The 23,829-nt window shown below is 37.5% G+C and overlaps 2 protein-coding genes across 4 annotated transcripts in view; both read right to left on the bottom strand.

Moving 5' to 3' along the window:
* The window catches only part of mxd1 (MAX dimerization protein 1), a 32,416-nt gene extending 20,757 nt beyond the window's left edge, over positions 1-11,659 (bottom strand). The window contains exons 1-2 of one of the 2 annotated variants that reach the window (XM_067439438.1): positions 10,125-11,659; positions 9,328-9,427 (exon numbers count right to left, since the gene is read on the bottom strand). In XM_067439438.1, the coding sequence (XP_067295539.1) occupies positions 9,328-9,427; positions 10,125-10,191 (167 nt within the window). In that variant the 5' untranslated portion in view covers positions 10,192-11,659. The remainder of the gene's footprint in view (positions 1-9,327; positions 9,428-10,124) is intronic. The other variant, XM_067439437.1, reaches the window with a different exon arrangement.
* A 246-nt stretch (positions 11,660-11,905) lies between these two features.
* On the bottom strand, positions 11,906-20,476 carry snrnp27 (small nuclear ribonucleoprotein 27 (U4/U6.U5)). 2 transcript variants are annotated; one of them, XM_067439439.1, is made up of 7 exons: positions 20,306-20,476; positions 19,471-19,518; positions 19,260-19,380; positions 18,992-19,104; positions 13,035-13,114; positions 12,529-12,593; positions 11,906-12,210 (listed from the first exon to the last, which is right to left on the bottom strand). In XM_067439439.1, the coding sequence occupies exons 1-7, from the start codon at positions 20,340-20,342 to the stop codon at positions 12,156-12,158; spliced, it is 519 nt and encodes a 172-aa protein (XP_067295540.1). In that variant the 5' UTR covers positions 20,343-20,476; the 3' UTR covers positions 11,906-12,155. The 2 variants fall into 2 exon arrangements, with proteins under 2 accessions (XP_067295540.1, XP_067295541.1); XM_067439440.1 differs by lacking the exon at positions 19,471-19,518 and having other exon boundaries at positions 20,306-20,473.
* Between the last annotated feature and the right edge of the window lie 3,353 nt (positions 20,477-23,829).

Below are 23,829 nucleotides of genomic sequence, written 5' to 3'. Positions count from 1 at the left end.
TGGAGAGATGTGAGGAGTTTATGCAGCGCAGAAACACCGGTTTGTGCTCTACAGCAAAAGCGCTTCATGCATGATGCATTAACACGAGTGCTGGCGTAGTGAATGTAGGTTACGTGCATATTCTGAGGCTCTGCGGATGATTTCTGATGCATTTGGTGCACCAAAACTTGCTATACTAGTTTGATCTTTTTTATGTATGCTCAAGTTCACTGCAGCTAGATTATGACCAAGTTTTAGCAAGTAATTTTGCATAAACCACTTAAACAAGTCTTAAAAGTAAGTCATCTCATTTTTTTCAGTAAGACTGGTCCTAACTTTTTAAAATTAGTTACATAAAATGGTAGATTTGGTAGATGGTTCAATTTGAATTAGAAAAGTAAGGGTGCTTTCACACCTGCCTCATTTAGTTTGGTTGAATCGTACTAGAGTTAATTTCCCTCTTTGGTGCGGTTCGTTTGGTCAGGTCTGAAAGCAGCAATCGCACTCGGGTGCGCACCAAAAGCGGACGAAACAAGCGCACCGGGACCTCGGTGAAGAGGTGGTCTCGGTACGCTTTCAAACGAACTCTGGAGCGGTTCGTTTGTGGTGAGAACGTGATCCGACCTTGTACAAAACCAACAGCAAAAGTACTAATCATTTTTGGACTAAACCAGCTGCCGTAGTTAGCTGCGCTGACATTGTGTGCATGACATTATTAACTGATAGATCGTTGGAAATATTTTCAGGAAGATGAGCATGTCAGTTAAGAATAATTAATGCACGCCTCCGCTTGAAGTGACGAGTGATGCGCGCTCGCCGTCTGTAGTGCATTAGAACGTTGTTTTCACGTTGCATCCGCGCTTCATTATAGAAATGTATTGTTTGCATTCTGTGGTAAATACACACAGTGTAGTAGATTATGGCCAGGGACAAAACCAGCCCGCGCAGTCGTCTCTCCATAGTGTTATTATAGTTTGCTGGCTTTGCCTCTTCTGTTGGAATTTTCCCACACGTAAATTCTGACCAATCGAAAAGCAGTTTAGGAAATACGCCATGGCCAATGAGTGATGTGGATGTTGTCACGTGCTTGCGTTTTGGTTCGTTTCAACTGGTTCGGACCAAAGCAATCAGTGTGGTGTGAAAAGGAACCAAAAATTAATTATAATTGTTTGCCCTTGGTTCGGACCAAATGAACCGAACTAGAGATGTGAAAGCACCCTAAGACTGATTACATTTTGACTAATTGCTAGTTGGATAAATTAGTGCTTAAGACACAGTCTTAACATAGTGACTAAGTTTATGCAACTAGGCCCAGGAGTGAGGACTACAGCTTTGATACTAATAGCAACAAAAAAAATGTTGTGGTGACTATTTGCAACAGTCCTTTTTGTCAACCATCTCGATGAGTACAGCAAAATGCAAGCCACAAAAATGTCTAACTGGCCTAATTTTTTTATATATACACTACTGTTAAAGTGTTAAAGTCAGCATGAAACAGCAAGAAAATTATATTCTTCCCTATTGTGATGTATCTGAGTAAAAAAAATTTGGGCAGAAGTTGCTTTCACCTTTGGGAACTGACTGAATCATAGGAAGTTGAGTGCTGCCAGCTAAATGGAAGTGAGTTGTGGAAGATATTTAGTCCCACCCTCCGCAGAGACAAGCGTCATGAAGAGAGCAGATGTCGTTTTTGGAGGGGGAGGGGAGATTAATGTTTTTGGTTAAAGATTATGAGGCCATATGAATGAAAAAAAAATGCATGATGCGCATCCTGTAGAAAACTGATTTCACGGTGACTACTTAATGTTTGGGGTCAGTATGTTTTTTTTTTTTTTTTTAAGTTAATACTTTTATTCAGCAAGGACGCATTAAATTAAACAAATCAAAAAAGTTACAGTTAAAGGTGGGGTAAGTGTTATTTTCAAACCCTTTTCCAAAACGGACTCGGGGCGAGTGCAATAACAAACTTGTAGCCAATCAGCAGGTAAGGGGCGTGTCTAATAATGATGGTGAGAAGAGAGCGCTCAGTGCATGTCATTATTCAAAACACAAGACACACATGACGGACATTAGCAGAGAACTAATATATGCTGGCTTCTGCTTGAATATGCTTGTGCATCATGTTCACTTGTTTTTCCATTTGCAATTGTATTGTTGCTCACTTCAGCGACGAACAAAGACCCGTTCATTTCCACACCGTATGGAGCATCTAATCCTCCTCACTGTCTATTTCAAGCATCAGCTCACAAAATGTGTCTGACAAGTTAGATACTATAGCCGCGTTTCCACCGCAGGAACTTTACCCAGGAACCAGGAACTTTGGGGTGGTACTCTGTGTGTTTACACCGCAGGAACCAGGGTCTAAATGAAGTTCCGGGTAAATATTTCCCCCTCCAAACGGCCCTGCTCGTGAGGTAGTACTTTTTCAAAGTTCAGGAACTTTCGAGGGCGGGACTTGGGCGCTGAACATGCTGATTGGTTTTGCATTTTATTTCAACCGGCATTTTTAAAAGTCTTTTGCGAGGTTCGTTCTGCATTCAGTAAATATCAGTCTTGCTGTCTGTCTGATGCCACGCGTTCGTCTCAGCCATCTCACGTTCAATGTCCGTAATAGCTGATAATAATATACATTGTCATTTTAAATCTAGCTTTAACAAGCTTTCTGAATATGCTGCTCTTTTCTGTCGTTGTTAATTACCTCTTTAGTAAACCTATACATAACCAGCAAAAGCTGGTTATTCATTATTCATTTTTTTACAGTCTATTTTTCACCATGTAAACGACCTGACCGATTACTTTTAAGTGTGCGTCCTTACATGACGTGACAGCGCGCGCCGCGCTCATGTTGACAAGAGAGGAAAGTTTTAAACTTTTTATTTCGTAAGTTATGAAGATAATGTTGGAATAATGACTTTAACTGCACCTGACAGAAGAATTTTTTTTTTTCTGAGATTATTACACTTTACAACAAATAAATAGCTTGTATAATACTGTATTAGTCCTGGTGGCCGTTAAGAGTTGCTATGGCTACAGTAAACACATTCCAGCTGCTGGAGAAAACAGCCTTGACATTTTTGATGCGGCAGACAAACTGCATGTGACAAAATGATTGCGATTGAAAGTCATCACGTGTAAACACCAGATCGGTTAGATAACGTTTCATGTAAAGTCCACTAAATCTTTAAATCGGAATGACAAAAAAAGTGTGCTTGTAAACGTGGCTAGTATCGCGCAAAAATGATTACTGTCCGTCACTGACTTGGAGGAACAGTCGCGCGCAGTCCTACATCGTCGAACTAATCTGCCTAATCTTCACGGAACTTTCGATTGTGGTGGAAACAGTAGCAGGTCTGGGGGGAGAAAAGTTCCTGTAAAAAAAAGTTCCTGGTACAAATTGTTCCGGGTAATTTTGGTGGAAACGGGGCTTATTTTTGTTTCCACTTTCATGATCTACACTAACCTACAGGATTATTAGGAACACCTGTTCAATTTCTCATTAATGCAATTATATAATAAACCAATCATGGCAGTTGCTTCAATGCATTTAGGGGTGTGGTCCTGGTCAAGACGATCTCCTGAACTCCAAACTGAATGTCAGAATGGGAAAGAAAGGTGATTTAAGCAGTTTTGAGCGTGGCATGGTTGTTGGTGCCAGACGAGCCGGTCTGAGTAGTGATGCAAAGTCCGATTCATTTCCGCGAACCGGTTCTTCTCGGACAGTTTGGCTCAATGACCCGTTTCAAAAAGCCGATTCAAAGGTTCCTGACGTCATCACGCAATAATGTCCCTAGGCATTTCTTTTATGCTTTTTAATACATTTCTCTGTGTCATGTTATATCAAGGGAACATTCAAATAAAGTAATAATCTGTAACAATGCACATTAAAAAATCTAATTGTTATTTGCTTGAGTGCATTTTCTGATTATTGCCTTTCATTCACTTAATGGTGTTTGTGTTGTGTTCAGTTAGTTAATTTATCCTTTGCGTCGGAACAGACTGAAAATTGCGCAACTACAGTACACATTACAGACACTGATCAACAAACGCAGATATGTCACATGTCTAAAGTAGCAATATAGAAAGAATAAACCAGTCTTATAAATTTATAAATTTTGCTTAACAATAATCTGCATGCATAATAAATTAAAGTAAAATGTATGGATTTTACATGTTTTAATAAAATGTTATTTAATAACAGTAGTCATAATAAGCATTTTCCAGTATGTGCCTCAAATTTGCGTCGTCAACTCAGTTACCCTCGCCTCGGTAATCCTCTGCAAACTTTGACAAACTTCGACAGATGTTTGGACCGCATCAATCGGTACTTTTTCAGTGGGACGTGCTACTTCGGCTTTTGCGTCTTGCAACATGGAACAAAAGTTTGATTAGTGAACCGGCTTGACTGGTTACTTGCTGAGATCCGGCTCAAAAGAACGATTCGTTCCAGAACCTAACATCACTAGGTCTGAGTATTTCACAATCTGCTCAGTTACTGGGAAACCACCCCGCGGGAAAACCGCAGACTTGACAACACAGTGCAGTTGAGTTCTGTTGACATTTGACAGCTATTGTTATGGGTCGCTCCATTGCTCTGATTGGTTGTAGGACTGTCCAATTGAGGTCTTTCGTGGTTAGGTTGAAACGCCCCATAATTACAGCCCAATGGAGCAGTCTCAGACTCATATTCTGACTAGAATTGAGTATGCCGACGTCAGACTACTCTTTTACTGTATTTTTGATCAAATTGAGCATTTTATGTTTCAAAAACTTTCAAAAAGGATTATGCTAGTAGCCAATATGACCCCTTATAAAATAAGGTGATTGCAACAAATGTTGGGTGATCACTTGTACTCTGCAACGGCATGTCTAGAGATCCATTACATTAAACACACAGCTCCTACGATTTCTTATAAAGTAAACCCAACATTTAAACTTCCTCTTTTACCCACGTAAGGCTGTATATAAATAGCTACAAACCCAGTGCTACCCTTGTTAGGCCTTAATATCCAGTTACAAGCCACACAAACATCCAGACACAGATTAGAGTTGGGGACTGTTTTCAGCATGCAGGGTCACACTAGATAGAGATGTGAAATAACTAGATTTTTATCCAAGGTCATATTCCTAAAATGGTTCAGGTTCATGATTCAGAAGCAGGAGCTTTTATGACCCTATGCTGACCTTTTAAAAAGGGGCCTCGTGGCTATGAATCAGTATGTTGACTATGAAAGCAGTGTGTGCTGTCAATCAGTTACAGTTAAAACGATCTCCCCTTAGTGTAAGAATACAGTTTATCTGTCCCTAAAGCCCTGCTTACCTTTATCAGACACGTCAGATTCAGAGTAACACCACATCCTGGCCAATGATGTTTAATATACAGCTATGTGTATATGGATCAATGAGATTTCACTGTGGGCGGGGCTAATTGATGCAACGCCACAGAAATAGAGTGCAACAGTGAGGGTCCATCAGTAAAAATCCCATTCATTTTCAATATAGGGGAATTGATTTTGAACGAAAACTTATGAACCTTTAAAGTAGGGCCTTAACCACTATACGCATTGAGTCCCCCTCGATAATTGAAAATGGCCAAATAATTGAATGCTGCTCTCCATTACGCACCGCTCTGTTTGTTGGTAGGATGGAAGACGTTTAAAAAGTTGAATTTTTAGGTTGGTCTACCTCAAGGTCAAAATGATGGCCAATCAGATCAAAAAAGGCAGGGCTTAATGCATTGAAGATGAATGTGAATTCCAAAGTGACGCTTTTAGTTTTTACAGTAAAAGAGTGTGTGTGTAATAAGATATATCCAAAGAAGTAGCTAAACATTTAATATTTGACAACTGTTTTATGATGGACTTTTAGTGTCCCACAGTAACATATAGTGATGCAAAGTTTGCACTGCAAACTACTCAGCTTTTTAAAGGGGTGGTTGCATGCGATTTCACTTTTTTCACTTTAGTTAGTGTGTAATGTTTCTGCTTGAGCATAAACAGTATCTGTAAAGTTACAGTGCTGAAAGTTCAATGCAAACGGAGATATTGTCTTGTTATGGCAGTTTATTGCCTACAAAAATGGCCGGTTTGGACTACAACGAGCTTCTTCCTGGGTTGGTGACATCATAAACCCTTGCTATTAACATAAACACTGCCCCGCGAACACACAACAAAGTGGACGAGGCCACGTCGCAGTCATTACGCAAGTGAGAGCTGTTGTAGTTGCAGTAGGCTAGACTAGAGTGTTGCAGACATGCCATCGAATTTTTTTTATTTTTACCCCAAGTGCATGACTTCAGTGTTCGGCCTTCCTCAGAACGCTGGACTTCGGGAACAATGATTACAATTTGTGTTTAATTCAGTTCCTGCTGATTACAATGCAAATTTAGGTATCTGCGCTGCACATTTCATGGAAGACAGCTTCAAGAATCTTAGCGAGTTCAATACTGGATTTGCTCAAAGACTCATACTAAAAGATGAAGTAGTTCCCACTTTAAAGGCAGAAGCTGCTTTTTATGGGCCTAAACCTGTAAGTACATATCTTTTAAATGTGTAGTTTGTGTGGGTGTTTTGGTTGCATTACTTCTCCAACAAGTGGCTACAAACACCAACGAACTTATATGAAATCACACCTGCAAACATATTTTATTTATTTATTTTTGATGTTTCTGTTATTAGTGTACAACGTTTATTGTGCTTGACCACATGCTATTTCAGCTACAGTCAAGCAAAACTTGTTTGTTTCATTTGGCCAGTGCAGTAGACTAGTAGAGGCATGGTTAGGTTTTGTAACAGGCTCATAATTTTGTATTTTTTGCAAAAACCTATTTGGTTATATTCATTCTACAATAACAAAAATAGGTATGGCAATATTGACAGCCTTATTTACACCGCAGATGTGACTTCTGCCCGTAATGGTAAGGGCCGTGGCGTTTCCGGACAACATGTGCTCAGCACTTCAGCCAATAAAAATACATGAAACTACATTTGGCCATCTAACCAATCTAAGACCATTGTGTTTTTCTGAGGGATGGGCTTCATAGAAGCAGGAAGCAAATGAGCCGTTCAAAGGACAGTGGCTGGAGACAGCGGTGTGGAATTAAGGTCAAATATAAGAAAAATACAGCGTAAAAAAATGAAAGAAAAAAAGAACTATTAAAACATGTTATACTGCGCCCCATAAACACAACCAAGCCTAAAAAAACACCACAGAACCACCCCTTTGATGTAATTTCGCCATTTTTAATTGAAATATGCAATCATTTGAATATCATTCCTAACTGAATGTGACGTTTACATTGATTGTGATGTTTGTATTTTTGGCATATTAGATATAGATACAAACTAAATAAAATAAAATAGATATAATATTTTTGCAAAGAGTTTAAATAGATTACTTTTAAATAGGCTACAATTAGATCCCAAACTCCTTTTATTGTTCTTATTTCTTCTTTATTCCCCTTCTTTTTTTTTTTAAATAAAAAGACCACCACCCTTTAAAACAAACAAACAAAAAAAAAAACCTTGGTCCCCCCAATGTTCAAGACATGAGTATGGCCTTGCTTTAAAGACAAACCTACTGTAATCAACAAGGTTGTTAAACAGTTGTATATGCTTTTGTTAAAGCCATCAACCTGCATTATTTTCTTTTTTCTGCTTAATAGTAGAATTCCTGGAGGAAAACTACATTACCCATGATTATGCAAAGAAACCTCCACCGCAGTGTTTCCCACGCATCCTAGAGGCCCCCCAACACTGCACATTTTGCATGTCTCCCTAATCAAACACACCGGATTCAATTGAACATCTTATTAGTGGAGACTCCAAGACCTGAAATGGGCATGTCAGGCAAAGGAGACATGCAAAATGTGCAGTGTTGGGGGGGCCTCCAGGAATGTGGTTAGAAAACACGGCTAGAGAAACATGCCAAAATAACTCAATTAACTCTTTAATTATAAAGAGTTAATTTAAGGCTAATTTAAAATAAAAATGCATTGCTTTTATTTATTATTTGTTTTAATTTTATTATTTAATTTACAATGCTTCATGTAATTGTAGTTCTTGAATTCTTGTCCTTGTCCCTCACTAAAGCGGTTAAATAAACGCCTAATTGTCTAATTTTCAAATAAATGTTTTGCTTGAAGTTCAAAGTTAGCAATTAGGTGATTCAGCTTCTAGCAGGTTGGTTTTATTAATGGTTTATAACAAAATCCTTTTTCCCCCTTTAAAATCCCTATGTGAAAAATACTACTAGAAACGAGGCCACCAAAAACGAATGCCCTGTGTAGAAACCAAACAAAACCCGTCATGATTACAGTTGGTTAGAACTAAAAACCTACATTGATATGAAAGATTTATCACTTGTCACCTTATCAGGTGGCGCCTGTTAAAGAACATAGTGTAACAGAACATTTTCTAGAACAAGGATTTTAAGATTAAAGTTAAAGTTAAAGTTGGCATAAAGCTGGAATACTGATGATGTTCTCCTTACAAGTTTCTCCAATGAAATGGATCTTTTCTTCAGATTGTGACGTACATCTGAATGTAACAGATTATCTGTTGATTGGACTTTGAGATTTGGGCGTTGCACTTAAAAGCGAAGGAAGATGTACATGCGCTTGTGGGGTTTAAGCGGAACAAGATCTATAGATCTATTCAAACAATGGGGTGACCATGTCTGCTATTGTCTGCCATGTCTAATTTTAGTTTAACCTCATGCTGATATGAGTAATTACTACCAAATTCAATGCCAACAAACATAAAACTAAAAATCACGAGTTTGAATGCTTCACTACTGATGTAAACATAAGAAAACCAGCATTGCCTGATAATAGGTGGTAAACAAGCAATTTACAGTAAACAAATTAGTAATCAGTTCTAGGCCTAATTTGAACCTAAATGAAGGGAACTAATTTCCCCCATTGACAGGCGATGGACAGTTCCAGGCCCACTAATCGGATGATGAGATCTGAGGTGTTGAGTAGTGAGTGAGTAAATTGTGACAGTGGGATGTGGGTGGTGAGAGTCACAGGGAGAGAATCGAGCAGCATGTGAGTGTACGTCTCTCTCTCCATGTTGAATGTGGGATGTGTGTTCTGACTGCATCTGCACAAGGATGAATCAGTGGGTGTGTTTGTCACGCACACACACGGCGCAGATATGTGCATGTACGCTAATTTACAGATCACTCACGGGACGCACGGTCCTTTCTCGTGATGTATGTGAATCATGTTCTTGGTTAGAGGGCGTACTGGGATTGAAGGAAGACTGTACATAAGAGTGCACACTAATAGACCTGTCACGATGCTACTGAAGTCATGGATTCGTTTTTGTAGAAACTAGGTGGAAGTACCTGCTGCTGCAATTTTTCTTGCTTTTGATTTTTCGTTTCAAGCCATCCCTCTCTTTGTTGCTGGTGAAGGGTAGCATGGAGGCATACCCGTGCTCCGCTTCTGCAAATTCAAACAAGACATTTAGAAGCTCATTAGACCACAAAGCACATTGACTACCTGAAAATCAAAGCGATTGATTACAAATATTGACCATTATTTTTAGTTCCTGGGAGAAAAGCGGTTATACAACATAAAGGAGCGATTTCTTTGGCAAAATGTCTTGCTTTTGGGTCAATGATGTCATCTGAACTGGAGTAAACCCAGTAGCCAGCCGAACCACAACAGATAGGGGGAAGGGGGATGCATAGGAAACCCTCCACTGTAAACCAACAGCAGTGCTTGAAAAATGCATTTCACTACCACACATGCAAACAAATATGTCAAGCACCATTAAAAAAAAGAGATATATAAGCCATACACCCTTGGTTTTATCCCTAGAGAGCTTTAACAACACATTAGTGTCCCCTGTGAAAGACAAGTGTATGGTGACTGACCAGTACACAGTCTCAGACAGCTGAAGTGGACACTTCTCGGTGTCTTGATCTTCCCAAAAATGTCATAACAAAGGAAAAAAACCCTTCTGCATATCATGCATTCACTTCTCATATATATTTGTCGAAGCACCATTTTTTTAAATAGCAAACAAGCACCTTAGCAACAGTGTCAGGATTAATTTGCATGCCAATATATCATTATGTATGTGTGTATGTGCATGCATATATAATATATACATATATATCGTATTATGTTACTTTACCTCTTTCTCTTCGATCAAGATATTCAGCTGCTTCGATCAACATCTGCAGTTTCTCAATAGCCGTCATTTTAAGCAATAAACAGCGATAAAAAAAAAAGACAATCCGGGTCAGAAATAAACGAGGAAAAAAACAAGCAGCAGCCTTTCGTTCCTTCACGGTTCTTCCTCCTCCAGCGTTTAGAGCAAGAAAAATCCAGTCAGACGAATTTACAAAATATTTTTGTATAAGGCAGCGAGGGAAATGTTTAGATATGGGAATTGTTGATGAATTGTGTTAAAAAAACCGAACACAAATAAACACGCTGGTTTCCAAATAGCTGGATGATTTAAAAAAACGATTAAAAATGTCCCTCAGCTGCCAAAAATAATTAAATTAACTAGTCCTGTTCATATCAAACGAGATTTTGTACATTAAATGTTAAAACTGTGAGAACAAGACACGAACAACAACAACAACAAAACCTTCCAGGTTTGCAAAATCTGGCAACTCTTCCTGAAAGCATGTAAGTGGTGATACCCAGGAAGGACTAAAGACTTTTATAGATGAGCTGTCCAACAGATACGAGCTCAAAGCTTTAGTTCTGCACTTGGTCAATTTTAGGCTCTGATACTGACAGCAAACGCTGCTAACTAGAGACCATCGTTGAGTCTGGAAAAAAATAGACCGAAAATACTGGATTGACAGCTCGGTCAGATCGATCTGATGAGGGTACTGGTTGCCAGATTGTATAAATTGTCACAAAAAGTATATTTTCGCAGCTGGTGATATTATTTTTTGTTAATTTGAGCTTTGGTGCTGCTGTGCTGTTTGCTGGCTGGAAAAAAAAAACTGCGTTCAATTCCTTTTTGTTGTTGTAAAAAACAAAACGTCAATTTTGATATGCCTGCACAGACAGCAAGTAGGAAATACTGTTGTGTAATAAAAAAAGGAAAAAAATCTTGATTGATCGTTGAAGAAAATGCGTTGAAAATAGGCTTTAAAATAAAACACACGGCCTCCAAAAGTCCAAACAATCGCTGGTTTCGATATATTTCAAGCGTGACAAACGATCTGGCTACTTATTAAACAGCTCTAGTTGCACATGCTAAGCTGTGGCTGTGTGCAACTGAGGAAAATTAATCAAAAATAGGACAAAAACACACAGCTAGCGAAACCATAACGTCGTTGAGCCAGGCAGATGAGATGTTTGCTAGCTGCTGTCATGTTACTGTATGCCTGTCAGGAGCTCTGGAGAACATGCGATCCTATTGGATAGACGATACAGGAAGCGATCATCTCATTGGAGGCGTGTACTGTCAATCTAACTGATCGTATCTAGGGAAGACCAATGGCTGAGGTGTTTTATAAAGCGTGAATGTATGACTGCTGTAATGTGATTCCGCAAGATAATGGTGCAACTAAGCAACACTGTAGCGCCATTTTGGAGCGAGGGTACAACCTGTACCGTAGTATTCTGGCATTTGCTCCCGAGCCAAAATGGATTATTATGCAAATCGTGTATTGTTGTTATGCTTTGATTGGCCGGACCCCCACAGCGCTGTCGCCTGTGATTGGACGCCTTTAAAATGTTCCGGAACTCATAACAGACACACCTCCCTTGTACATGCTGATAGATAAAATGACTTCACATGAATTGTCCGTTTTGAAGAGATAACAATGGAATTATTTTATTTATTTCTCTGGTTGTTTTCTAACCCACCATTCAAATATGTGATAGCCCATTTGAACTGACATTTGTCAATAAACTATTTTTAATTGCACAATAACAAAAAATAATGGATATTCATCAAGAGTTCAAATTTATTTAGTACTGCAAGGTTTTCGCTAAATAGGATATGCAAGGCAAAGTATCCACAATGTCAAAATCCTTTTTAAAAGTAACTACTACAAACGTCACAGCCATTGACTGAAAAACAAAACACATGGAAACACCGCTGGAACACATATTTACATAAACTCAGGGAAGAAACAGAAATATACGTTTGATCAAAAAAGTCAAAGTCGTTAAAACTTGGTTCCTGGCGATTCCATCAAGCAATGAAATCCAAGGGTCTGTTGAAACCACCTTTCCTGTTCATGTATTGCCTGCAAGAGAAATATGATTACATCATTGATCATTTTCCTGCACCAAAACATTACATCACTGCCCACCAATGAGAACGTTTGTCATTTAGTTGTGCAGTACCTGCAGAGGTGATTGGCCAAATACGGTGCTGTTGCTGGGATATTAACTTCTTAAGTTCATTTTCTCACAGCAAATGCCATTTATACATTTTAAAAAGGATTCGATTACGAAATACAGCCAGGAATTACAAATCATCGAATGAATATCATCAAGAGAAGGATTTGGAGGTTGGAGCAGATGAGTCATTTAATAATTTTAAATACTGTAAGTACACAGACCTGTATTTTCTCTTCTGGGACACATTTATTGCAAACGCAGCAACAGATCCTTCTTTCTTTTTACCCTGTTGATAACAAAAATAAATAATTATACATCACATTTTTAAATTATGTAAAATGACTGGACATTAATACAAAATAAAGAAGAGTATTAAAGCACAGCATATTAAAGATTTTATCTTCAATGTTAATTGGTTTTCAACAGGAATATTTTTAGCATGCACTCTGCCTAGCTGTGCCATCTTGTGGTTATTTGGAAGATCAGCTTTGCCATTTAAAAAAAGCTTGTGGAACAGAATGTACTTTCACCCATGATGATAAAAGGCCCAAAGACAGCAGCCAATGTTATAACATGCTAAACTCTCTGTGATTGGCAACAATGCATTGCCATTATTCACATATTCAAGTATGAAAAGGCACAAAATGCAAAGAACATCTATTTCTCGTTTGGCTGTTCTTGTAGGATGGATTCTAACATGAATTAGCTGTAAAGAAAATGACCTCACCTTTGTGCTGTCGAAAGATCCAAAGCCCATCAGTTTCATCATCTCGATTTCATCTTCAGTCTTTCCCTGCATGTCCTCAGCTGCACAAGCAATCACATGAAAAAGGATCAACTTAAGTCATGCATTGGTACATTCAGTTTGTTCTCAACACCATGCACATGAAAAAGCATTGACAATCACAACTCATTTTACTTCTGTAGTTTGACAGTTCCATTTTATTTTACTGGGAAATGTAGGCTGAAGGTCAAAGTCAAGCTTGAGAGTATCATGATGTTTGAACACTACCATTCAAAAGTCTGAAACCTGCTGATTCTTTTCACTTTTATTCAGCAAGGACACATTAAACTGATCAAAAGTGACAGTACCGACATTTGTTAGAAAAGATTTCTATTTTAAATAAATGCTGATCTTTTCAACTTTCTATTCATTAAGCAGCACAACTGATTTTAACATTTAAAGAAAAGATGAGAAGATCATGTGACACTGAAGATAAAGTAATGATACTGAAAATTATGGGTTGCATCACAGGAATAAATTCCCTTTTAAAATATATACAAATAGAAAATAGCTATTTTCAATTTGAATATTTAACAATATTACTGTTTTTACTGTATTTCCTGCAGCCTTTGTTACTTGCTCTCCCTGCTATAACTTGTATCACATTATTGGGAACTAAATTACTGTGGGTGAACTACAGAAAGATTAACATTATTTAACCGTGTTGTTTTTTTCATTGGCTTGGGTGGTTTAGTTAAGAGGCAAGGGAACTTTGTCGAGTTATTATGAAAGATTACTTTTTCGTTTTGGAATAATGTGAACTGTTAAAATCATACACGATATCTAGAATGTACAAAAAATTCCCTGCCTATGCACAATTTGTATGTTACAAATGTTATACTTTAACTTTATTAATTAAGTAAAGAGTGAATTTTGATGCATCATTGACTGGTACAAAGTACACTTTTCTTTGACTGTTTTAATGATTCCGAGTGGAAAAATACTAAAATACAGAGAATGGCTAATGCCTAGTTCAGACTACATGATATCAGCCCGATCTATTTGACGCAATATCGTGGTGATTTGTAAAGGACAATGCGCGCCGGGTTACAAAAAAAAAACACGATCATTTTATCTCATATAGTCTCATAGTGGACAACAACCGATGCTGCATCTGTGACTGTGACGCTTTAAAACGTCCTGACAGAAAGACTGGAATCCCTGCACCCCAATGTCCACACTAACCACCCTATCTGCCCTAAACAGTATTGCATATTACCAGTGCTGTCAAATCAATTAATCACAACCAAAATAAGTGTCTTTACAAAATGTGTGTGTACCATGTATAATTATTATGTATATATAAATACACACTCATTCATTTACAGTACTGTGCAAGTCTTAAGCACGTTAGTATTTTTATCCCCCAAAAATAATTTAAGCCAGTTATTTATATATTTTGCAATAGTGTCAGTAGGTAACAGTAGGTAATCAGTTTACATTACATGAAGAAACTGAAAAAAACCCAGACAAAATCCACAAGAACTGCGACATCTCCAAGACGCTTGAAGAAACCTTCCTGCAAAGCTCCCTGAAAAAAATATGACCAAGTGTACCAGGACAAAAGCTGTTTAAGGGTGGTCACACGACACACTGATTTGATTTAGTTATTAGGAGTTAATAAATAAACAAAATCTATTCATGACATTATTTTTGAAAGCACTCTCACTTTACAGGATCTGTCTCTTGATTCTCTGGCTCTGTCTTCTTGGGGCCTGCTCTCTGTCTCTGTCTTTCTCTCTTCTCTAAAGCCTGCCTCTCCCTCTCTCTTACTTTCTATCCCTCCGGTAACATTCTATTAATACTGGGCATAATTCATGGTAGTTATTAAAGGAAGTGTATGTAAGATTGTGGCAAAAACTGGTACTGCAATCACTTTCAAATGACTGCAGAGCGGTGTATCCCCCTTCCCCCGGATGCCGAATCACTACTGACTTCGTGATTGGTAGATTGGTGGAGGGCGGAGCTTCAGGCCAAAACATCAACATCAGTTGAGCTGCAACAACAACTTTTAAATGACAATATCCTGGCCGGACTACTGTTGTCAGTGATATAAGTATTTGAAATTAACATGATTTCTTAATGTCTAGTGACATATCAGGGCCATTTTATGATTAATTGAAATGCATTTCTTACATACAGTCCCTTTAAGATAACACCTCATACATCTATTTTGTAACTATTCTACATCTATAAGTGTAACCATAACCAGATATTATGTGAATTTTTATGTTAATTTTATTAAATGAATGAAATGGATAGTTCACCCAAAAATGAAATTTTGATATTTATCTGCTTACCCCCAGGGCATGTGTTTGTTTCTTCAGTAGAAAACCAATTAAGATTTTTACCTCCAGCCATTGCTCGTATAATGCATGCGAATGGGGTCTAATTCTAATTAGAGCCCATTGACATGCATTATACAAGCAACGGCTGGAGTTAAAAATCTTAATTTGTGTTCTACTGAAGAAACTAACATCTACATATTGGCTGCCCTGGGGGTAAGCAGATAAACATCTAATTTAATTTAATTTTGGGTGAACTCCTTTAAATTACAAAAATTAGGTGCTAACTAGTTTTGATTTGGTATTAAGTTTGAAGTGCTACCCATTGCAATACAATATAATAATTATTAATTCATTACATTTATATAGCGCTTTTCTAGACACCCAAAGCGCTTTACATATAGAAGGGGGAATCTCCTCAGCCACCACCAATGTGCAGCATCCACCTGGATGATGCGACGGCAGCCATTTTGAGCCAGAACGCTCACCACACACCAGCTGATTGGTGGAGAGGAGACAGAGTGATGAAGCCAGTTAGGATATGGGGATTATTAGGAGGCCATGATGAACAGAGGCCAATGGGCAAATTTGGCCAGGATGCTGGGGTTACACCCCTACTCTTTATCGAAGGACATCCTGGGATTTTTAATGACCACAGAGAGTCGGGACCTCGGTTTAACGTCTCATCCGAAGCACGGTGCTCTTTGACAGTATAGTGTCCCCATACTGGGGTGTTAGTACCCACACAGACCACAGGGTGAGCACCCCCTGCTGGCCTCACTAACACCTCTACCAGCAACAACCTGGTTTTCACAGTTGGCCTCCCATCCAGGTACTGACCAGGCTCAGCCCTGCTTAGCTTCAGTGGGAAACCAGTCTTGGGCTACAGGGTGATATGGCTGCTGGCCATAATATAGTCACACTATACCAACGCTCACACATATTTTGCTATTGTAACTTCGCTTATCACCATCGTTGGTATAAGTAGCAGTGGGTGGTAATGGATGAGAAATGTATAGTTTTCTATCATCTTGCTGATAACATTTCTTTAGTCATTCGGCAACCCGGCAGCCTGAACCACTGTAGGTTCCACCCTGAGGCATTGTAACCGTTTAATGATCTACAACCAAATAGAGATAGCTTTGGTGAAAACCAAGCAATTACTACAATAGTCATGTCTCACTAATGATGATATCAGAAGTGAAAAACGTTGGATAAAAACATACATTTATTTTGCACCCGAACTTACCACCAACTGCAACTTTCAGACACCATCTTTATTTTTTAGCTCAACTGTTACAGAACTGATGCACAGGATTGTGGGATATCAAAGGCAGCAAAGGATACATCTATACTACCTTCAAAAATCGATCAGATGAAGATATCTCAAGAGACATGAAGTGAAGCTAACATTGGATTTAACGTGCCTTGATGCCTTTCCTCCTTAAAATGGAGCCTTCGAAGGCAGCATTTTTAAAGGGGTCATGAACTGGCTTTTTTATTTTTTATACTGTGTTGTCTGAGGTCAACTAATGACGTTTGTGTGTTTTTAAATTAAGAATAAATAATAGGCTATTTTCTACACAGGTTTTGAGGCCCTCTCCTGAACGCTGGGTTTTTATGGGCGTGCAGCACTGGAGACTTGGAAGTAAACGCCCATGGCTAGGATTTGATAAGATTTGCATATTTAAGGAGCTTCAGGTCCACTGTCAGTTCAGTTCACATGAGGAAGGGATTGTTTTGAAAGCAGCAACTAGAATGATTCTCTCAATCACAGAGCTCCTAAACGTCTTTATCAAACATACAAGGATTTATTTCTCATCCACCCGCGATTGATTGAAATATTATTATTGTATTACCTGACCCGCCCGATCGGTGGATATAAGCGTATAAGAGGATACAGAAGTCCTGTGCCTGGTGACTGCACCATGCCATGTTTTAAATAAGACAATATACTGTAAACCCCTCCATGTCGTGTTTATTGTTGCCGTTTTTGGCTTATGCCTACAAATGCAACATCATTGCCAAAGAATTAGGGCTGAACGATTAAATGCACTTTCTTTAATATCGCAATATCATAAAACACGATTTTTTAACCTAACCACAAAGGCTGTGATTTACAGTCTGGTCACATGACATGCGAGCATAAAGCAGTCTCCAGAAGCAGCAACAACTTTGCATGTTTTGCCTACCGGCCTATAGGAAAACACAGTGTGTGTTTAATCAATCTAATATTGTGTTGTTCATACTATTTACATACATTTTGATTAGATTCTGCATAAATTAATGAAATTACTTGAAAAAAAGATTTGTTTATTTTGCTGAACGAGATTCAAAGATCTGAGTCAGTTAAATGATCTGAACTTCCCACTACTATTTAATTTGTCGTTTGGAATGCAGTGTGCTTATATATAAAAAATAGGAAACTCACTGACAGAAATCTTTCAGTTTCAAATGCTCACACCTTGTGAAGAGCACTCAAAATGCTTTCATGACGCAACAGTAATGTAAACACACTCAGTAAAGTCTTAAAGGAATAAACAGACAGGACAATGTCATGATGTCAATATTAATAATCCAACAACATTTGCTGAAAGCACTCTTTGTTCCTCTTTATTATTTACTAGCTTTTTGAAGCTATATTAGTTTATATATTTAAAATTCTAAGCATGCAATTGTTTGACTTAAATTTGTGTAATTATTTTAATAAGTACTTAAACAAAGTACATAATCAAAAAGTTCAAGAATTGTTTTGGAATCGGATTGTGAGGTGCCTAAAGAGTCCCACCATTATTATACAATGATTTATCGCCCCTAATATACACGCAAGCTCAATTTTGAACCGACTTCTGACAGAAGAGCTGCACCATGGGTGTATCTTATAACACAGGGTGAAATCAGTATGTAAGTTGACGATTTGAGGGAAATATAATATAAATGTAATATAAAACCTTGAAATGGGACTCAGTGGCACGGCAGGATTTTAAACAACTTCCTGAGTGGCCGCGGACAGGCGCTGAATGCTGCCGCCGATGTGCGTACACTCATTGAAAACAATGTGTTCGAATTTTAAAGGCCTCGCCACGTCTTTAAAATAACGAACACCCCCATATTGCCAACATGATATGATCCTCGTTTCATAACACCTGTGAAGATTCGACTGTGAGATCAGTGGACAAATCCTTCTCTGCATATTGATTCATCGAATATTTGACTATTCAGGGTCACCCCTACTCATTAGTCCGTTTTCACAGCCTCAGTCTGTTCTGGCAAACTATTCTAACTCAGACTTTCAGGAGTGTTTCAAAAAACAAAGACTGAAAGAGTTGTCAGTAGATTAGTGGTGGTGGCACTGAAATCATGTGATCATGGTGTAGTTTGTTTATATGCTGTGCTTATCTTTTTTAGATTTTTATGAAGATTATAAATTATCAAAACATAAGAATAAACTTTTGTTAGTCACAGAGCTTATTTACTGCAATAACCGAAAAGTCAATAGAAAAATCCTATTGGTTCTTTGTCGAGGGAACCAGAGCGGTGTTAACTTCCGGGTTGGCCTGCAAAAGCACAACATCACAGCAACACTTTATTATAGGATAAAATAAAGTGCTCCACCTGATATCTGATGGACCTTTGCTGGCTTGTCTTTAACTTCCTTCCTGTCATCGTCCCGTCTGTCCTTCTGCCGCGCTGGAGACAGGGATGAGGAGCGGTGTCGCCGTGGAGACCTACATTAAAAAGACAGGCACACAGCTGGAGGAGGGGTTATCAAAAACTAAACATTGAGCTCCCAGAGCTCCAGTTATTATCTAACCCGATTCACAGGTTATGTTCTTCACTAATCAAATGTGTGTACAGCGAGTGCCTGTTGCCACAAGCTCACCTGGACCTGCGCCTTTGGGGGGAACGTGAGCGTGATCGTCGCCTGTCTCTGTCGCGGGACCTCTCGCGCTCCCTGCGCCTCCTCTCGCGATCTCGCGAGGACGAGCGTGAACGCCGCCTCTCTGTAATGAGAAACCACAAAGTCTTTACCAACAAAAGGTTGGAACAAAATAAATAACCTTTATGTTTGAATATTTAAATTTGCCAGCTGCCTGAAATGTCCACTGTGCCCTTCATCTGGTTCTTCAAATTCTTATTATCTATAATCACAATTAGATGTTAGTCAACCAATGTTAAAAAAATTATACAATGTGCATGCAACATATATTATCAACAAACTAACAATTTTCTTTATTTTTATTCAGATTTATGTTTTAATGTATTGTTTTTAATGTGACCAATAGAGTTTTTGAAATATTTGTAATGCTATAATCTACTAATTTAAAGAGTTTAATACCTTTTTTTAGATAATTATTACTTGTATCCAATTAAAACTAGTAAATTCTAGTAGTATAATCTATTGATTTTAGTGTAATCAATGTTTGTTAAATTAAATGTGAATTCGTGTAAAAAAAAAATCTATTATAGAAATAATTGCAATGCTAACATCCATCCAGTGTGATTTTTTAAAATGCCATTGACAACATCTTAAAAACGATATTTTTTATAAGAATGTTACAACAATTGCATTGTTAGTTAAATAATAATAAAAAAATTAAGAACAAAAATAATCTTTCATAGTTAGTAACAACAAGACGTTAAAGGGTTAACGTTAGTTCACTTTAATGTAGCATTCAACAAAAACATGTGACCTAAAAATAAACAGTTAAGCAGCTGATGAAATGCTAAAATTCTAGTTTAGTACTTCCACTTGGAAAATAGTTATCTGTATTACATTCAAACATTGGGATGTGAAATGTTTTAACTAGTAGGAATAGCTTGATGAGAAAGATCATTTGATCTGCGTGTGTTTACGTGCGCAGGATAGCAACAGTAGCCTACTACGCGTTACAATCGAGATATTTAAAGCAATTATTGTATTCGTACCTCGTCGTGGTGGTGTTCGGCTCCTGCTTCTCCCCATTATTAGATCAATATGAAGTAGACTCCTTTCTTTTAACCTGCGTTTTCACAAACTGATAGAAATTTCCAGACTCAATCGTCAGTAGGTCGCCATCAACTGTGCGTCGCATAAAACAGTCCGGAACAACAAGCAGTAAAGTGTTCCTTGAAATTAGTTCCTATTACAAATTAGGCCCCTTTACTGAATATTGTTTTGGAATGTCAAAAGAAAAGAAAATCAGTGTATTTGCATATCTGTTTTCAGTTAAATAGTTCTGAGATACATTAAACCTTTCATTCATGAATCATGACAACCTCAGTTAGGATTTGTGTGATGAAGCAATTAAATATGATGATTACCGAAAACCAGAACACTCTGACCGGCAATGAGATACTCAAATGATACGTTTACTCAAAGATGCCTGAATAATTTCAATACATGTAAACTATCTCTGTATAGATAGAAAATGGTAATATTGCAAAATACTATATCTAGAAATAAAAATGTCTATGTTCTAAGAAAACAGGAAGTTTGGTCACCCTAGGGAAAAATGTTTTCGTCTCAGGGCATTAACCAAGCGGGTAATCTAGCACTCGGAAAGCGTTCCACCCATAGTGGCTGCCATTGCTAACCAAGCCATCACCTGCTGTTAGCATCCCATTGACTCCCATTCATTTTTGAGTCACTTTGACAGTGAATAACTTTACATCAGAGGCGTTTAAAGACTCCATTTGTCCATTGTTTATTTCTAAAGAAGCACGACAATGCATAAAAGGCTCCATTACATTGTATCTCACACTATCGCCCCGTAGAAGCTGTTTTTGTAAAAATAGGCTAACTATTGCGTCATAACCAACGCGACTCTGTCGCACAGTTGAGAAATTACCGTATAGACCTGAGGAGACGCTCGCAGGCAATCTTTTACTGTTTATGAGACAGTCGGGGGGATGTGGAGACATAAAGTCTGATAAAGTCAAGGGAGAAGAATGGGGAGAAGCCCATAGTGAGCCAAAAGCAACGGGAGAAAATATTTAAACAACGTGATTCACATTTCACTTTCCACAACTACTAGAAGACCTACAGCTGTCAGACAGGAGGCTCACATCACATCTACGTCGTCAAGCTCAGTCTGAGCCTGCGCAGTTCGCTCAGCCATCAGGAAGTGAGTGCTCCTTTACTGACCTCACTTTCCGACGTTGAAGTCAATGGGATAGCTCTGTCCATTTCTTTTACTGTCCATGGCGTTAACCCTTGTGCGTCCTTATGGAAAATTTTCACCTTTTTAGTTTTTTTTTTTTTTTTGGATAAATTTGCCTGTGGTAATGCTAACTGCATAACATTTGCCACATGTGTGAAACTATTTTGAAACTATATATATATATATATATATAGTGTATAAAATAATGTTCATAAATTATATTCATAAACTTAAACCTCTTTAACTTTTTTTAAAGTTTCCCTTTATTGATTTTTTTACTTTTTACTTCAACAATAATTAAAAGGAGACTTACGTCTGTGCTCCCAATCCTAGTATTTTTTAATGATAGTTTTTTAACATGGACATTTTTGTCCACTTTTGTCCTATGTGTAACTTTTTTTTATTTTGTAAATGTCAACTGCATACATTTTGGCACAGGTGTGTATTTTTATTGAAATTTTACTTTTTCACCCCCATTTCCTTTACAAAATAAAATAAAATAAAATGCACTAGGGCAAACTGAAGTCTGTTCTCCCAAAATTTTGTTATGACAGTTTTTCGACATGGACATTTTTGTCCATGAACCTATATGTAACTTTTTTTAATTGATGCACAAGGGTTAAACTTGTGCCTTTGATCCTATCAGACATGAGAATGTGATTCAGTCTCTACAACCTTTCAAGGTACAACTGTGGAAACAAAATTCAGACTATATGTAGAAATTGCTGAAGCTCTCTCCAGTCTAACAGACTGTTTTAACCTTTAGATTGAGTTTAGATTGCTTTACCCTTATTAGCAGATAATTCTGGTTATGTACAAGATGGACACATTACTGTATCTCTCCTCTGATAAAACCAGTAATGCATTAAAAGTAACATGCATAATGTAATCAGATTAGAGGAAGACCAGGGACAGTTGTAACAGGGGACGTTTGTAACTCCTTGAATTCCTCCAATCAGAGACAACCTAGTGATGACACTCACTCTGCACATGCTCAGTTAGTTTCCCTCCATTTTTTCAAAAAGGGAGCCACATTTGAAACTTCCTAAAGGAGTTATCTACAAAAGGTTGTTTTGAGGTCAAACAATTACTTTTCCGTCAGATGTAGGCTACTTTTTGGATGATGTTGCATGTTGAGGTGTCTCTCCCATTAAATTATAGTTTTCTTTAATAATTTGACAGTTTCCCCTCTTTTTTGTCATGCAGTATTCAAAAGGTAATCATTACTTAAACACATGAATTAAATAGTAAAAATAACATTTTGAGTATAGAATTGATTCATTATTTTAGACGTTTCAACCGACCCTGACATTTACAACTGTACACTGAGGTTGAGTGACTGTATTAAAATCAATTTTGCAACCTGTACATATTTAATAAAATCACTTAAATACATAGTTTCAGAAGTTGACAGATTGAAGTTTATAATATAGTAAATTGGTTATTCCAGTATAAATGTTTTTTTGATCTATTGCTAAAAAATGCAAAGAGTGTTACAACTTTCCCTGGTCTCCCCCTACTTTTTGTAAGGAGTAAAATATTGTAAATGAATGCATTAAAAGTAATCAGATTACTTTTTTAAAGGAGTAAATCAATGCATTACAAACAACATGCATATGTAATCAGCTTAATTTATTGTAAGGAGTAAAGTAATGCTTTAAAAGTAACATGGATAATGTAATCAGATTACTTTTTGATATAACTAGTAAAATATTACTTTTTGATATAACAGGTAACACATTACAAGTAACATGAATAGTGTAATCAGATTTCTTTTTGATGTAGAGTAAAGTAATGCATTACAAGTAACATGCATAATGTAATCAGATTACTTTTTGATGTAGAGTAAAGTAATGCATTACAAGTAACATGCATAATGTAATCAGATTACTTTTTGATGTACTTGCAAATAAAAACAACAGTTACAATATGAATTGTAGCTTATAGCTAATGTTGCATGATGTCCAATTTTGTGGACATGATTAATCAGAATTTCCTCTTAAACCAATACTTAGAAAAAGTAACAGTGTCATGACTGCTTAGATATTGCTTGATTCTACAACATTTTTATAGGATAGGAGGAATGAATGGATATTATGGAGTAATTTGGCATTTATCACTGGCCATCGGCCATCTTGGTTTAGAGGTGAAAAAAATCAGTATATAGAATGATGCACTAGGGTCCGCTGTAGAGGTTGATGTGCAACTTTGCCATCAAAACCCATATGCAATAAAATGCTTTTTGAATAGTTATCCACTGTAGAGACTTATATGTGTGAAAGGGGAAATCCAAAGACAGACTACAACAAC

The sequence above is a fragment of the Pseudorasbora parva genome, chromosome 3 (assembly GCF_024679245.1).
Source record: "Pseudorasbora parva isolate DD20220531a chromosome 3, ASM2467924v1, whole genome shotgun sequence".
NCBI lineage: Eukaryota > Metazoa > Chordata > Actinopteri > Cypriniformes > Gobionidae > Pseudorasbora > Pseudorasbora parva.
This window is presented reverse-complemented; position numbering and strand designations above follow the sequence as displayed.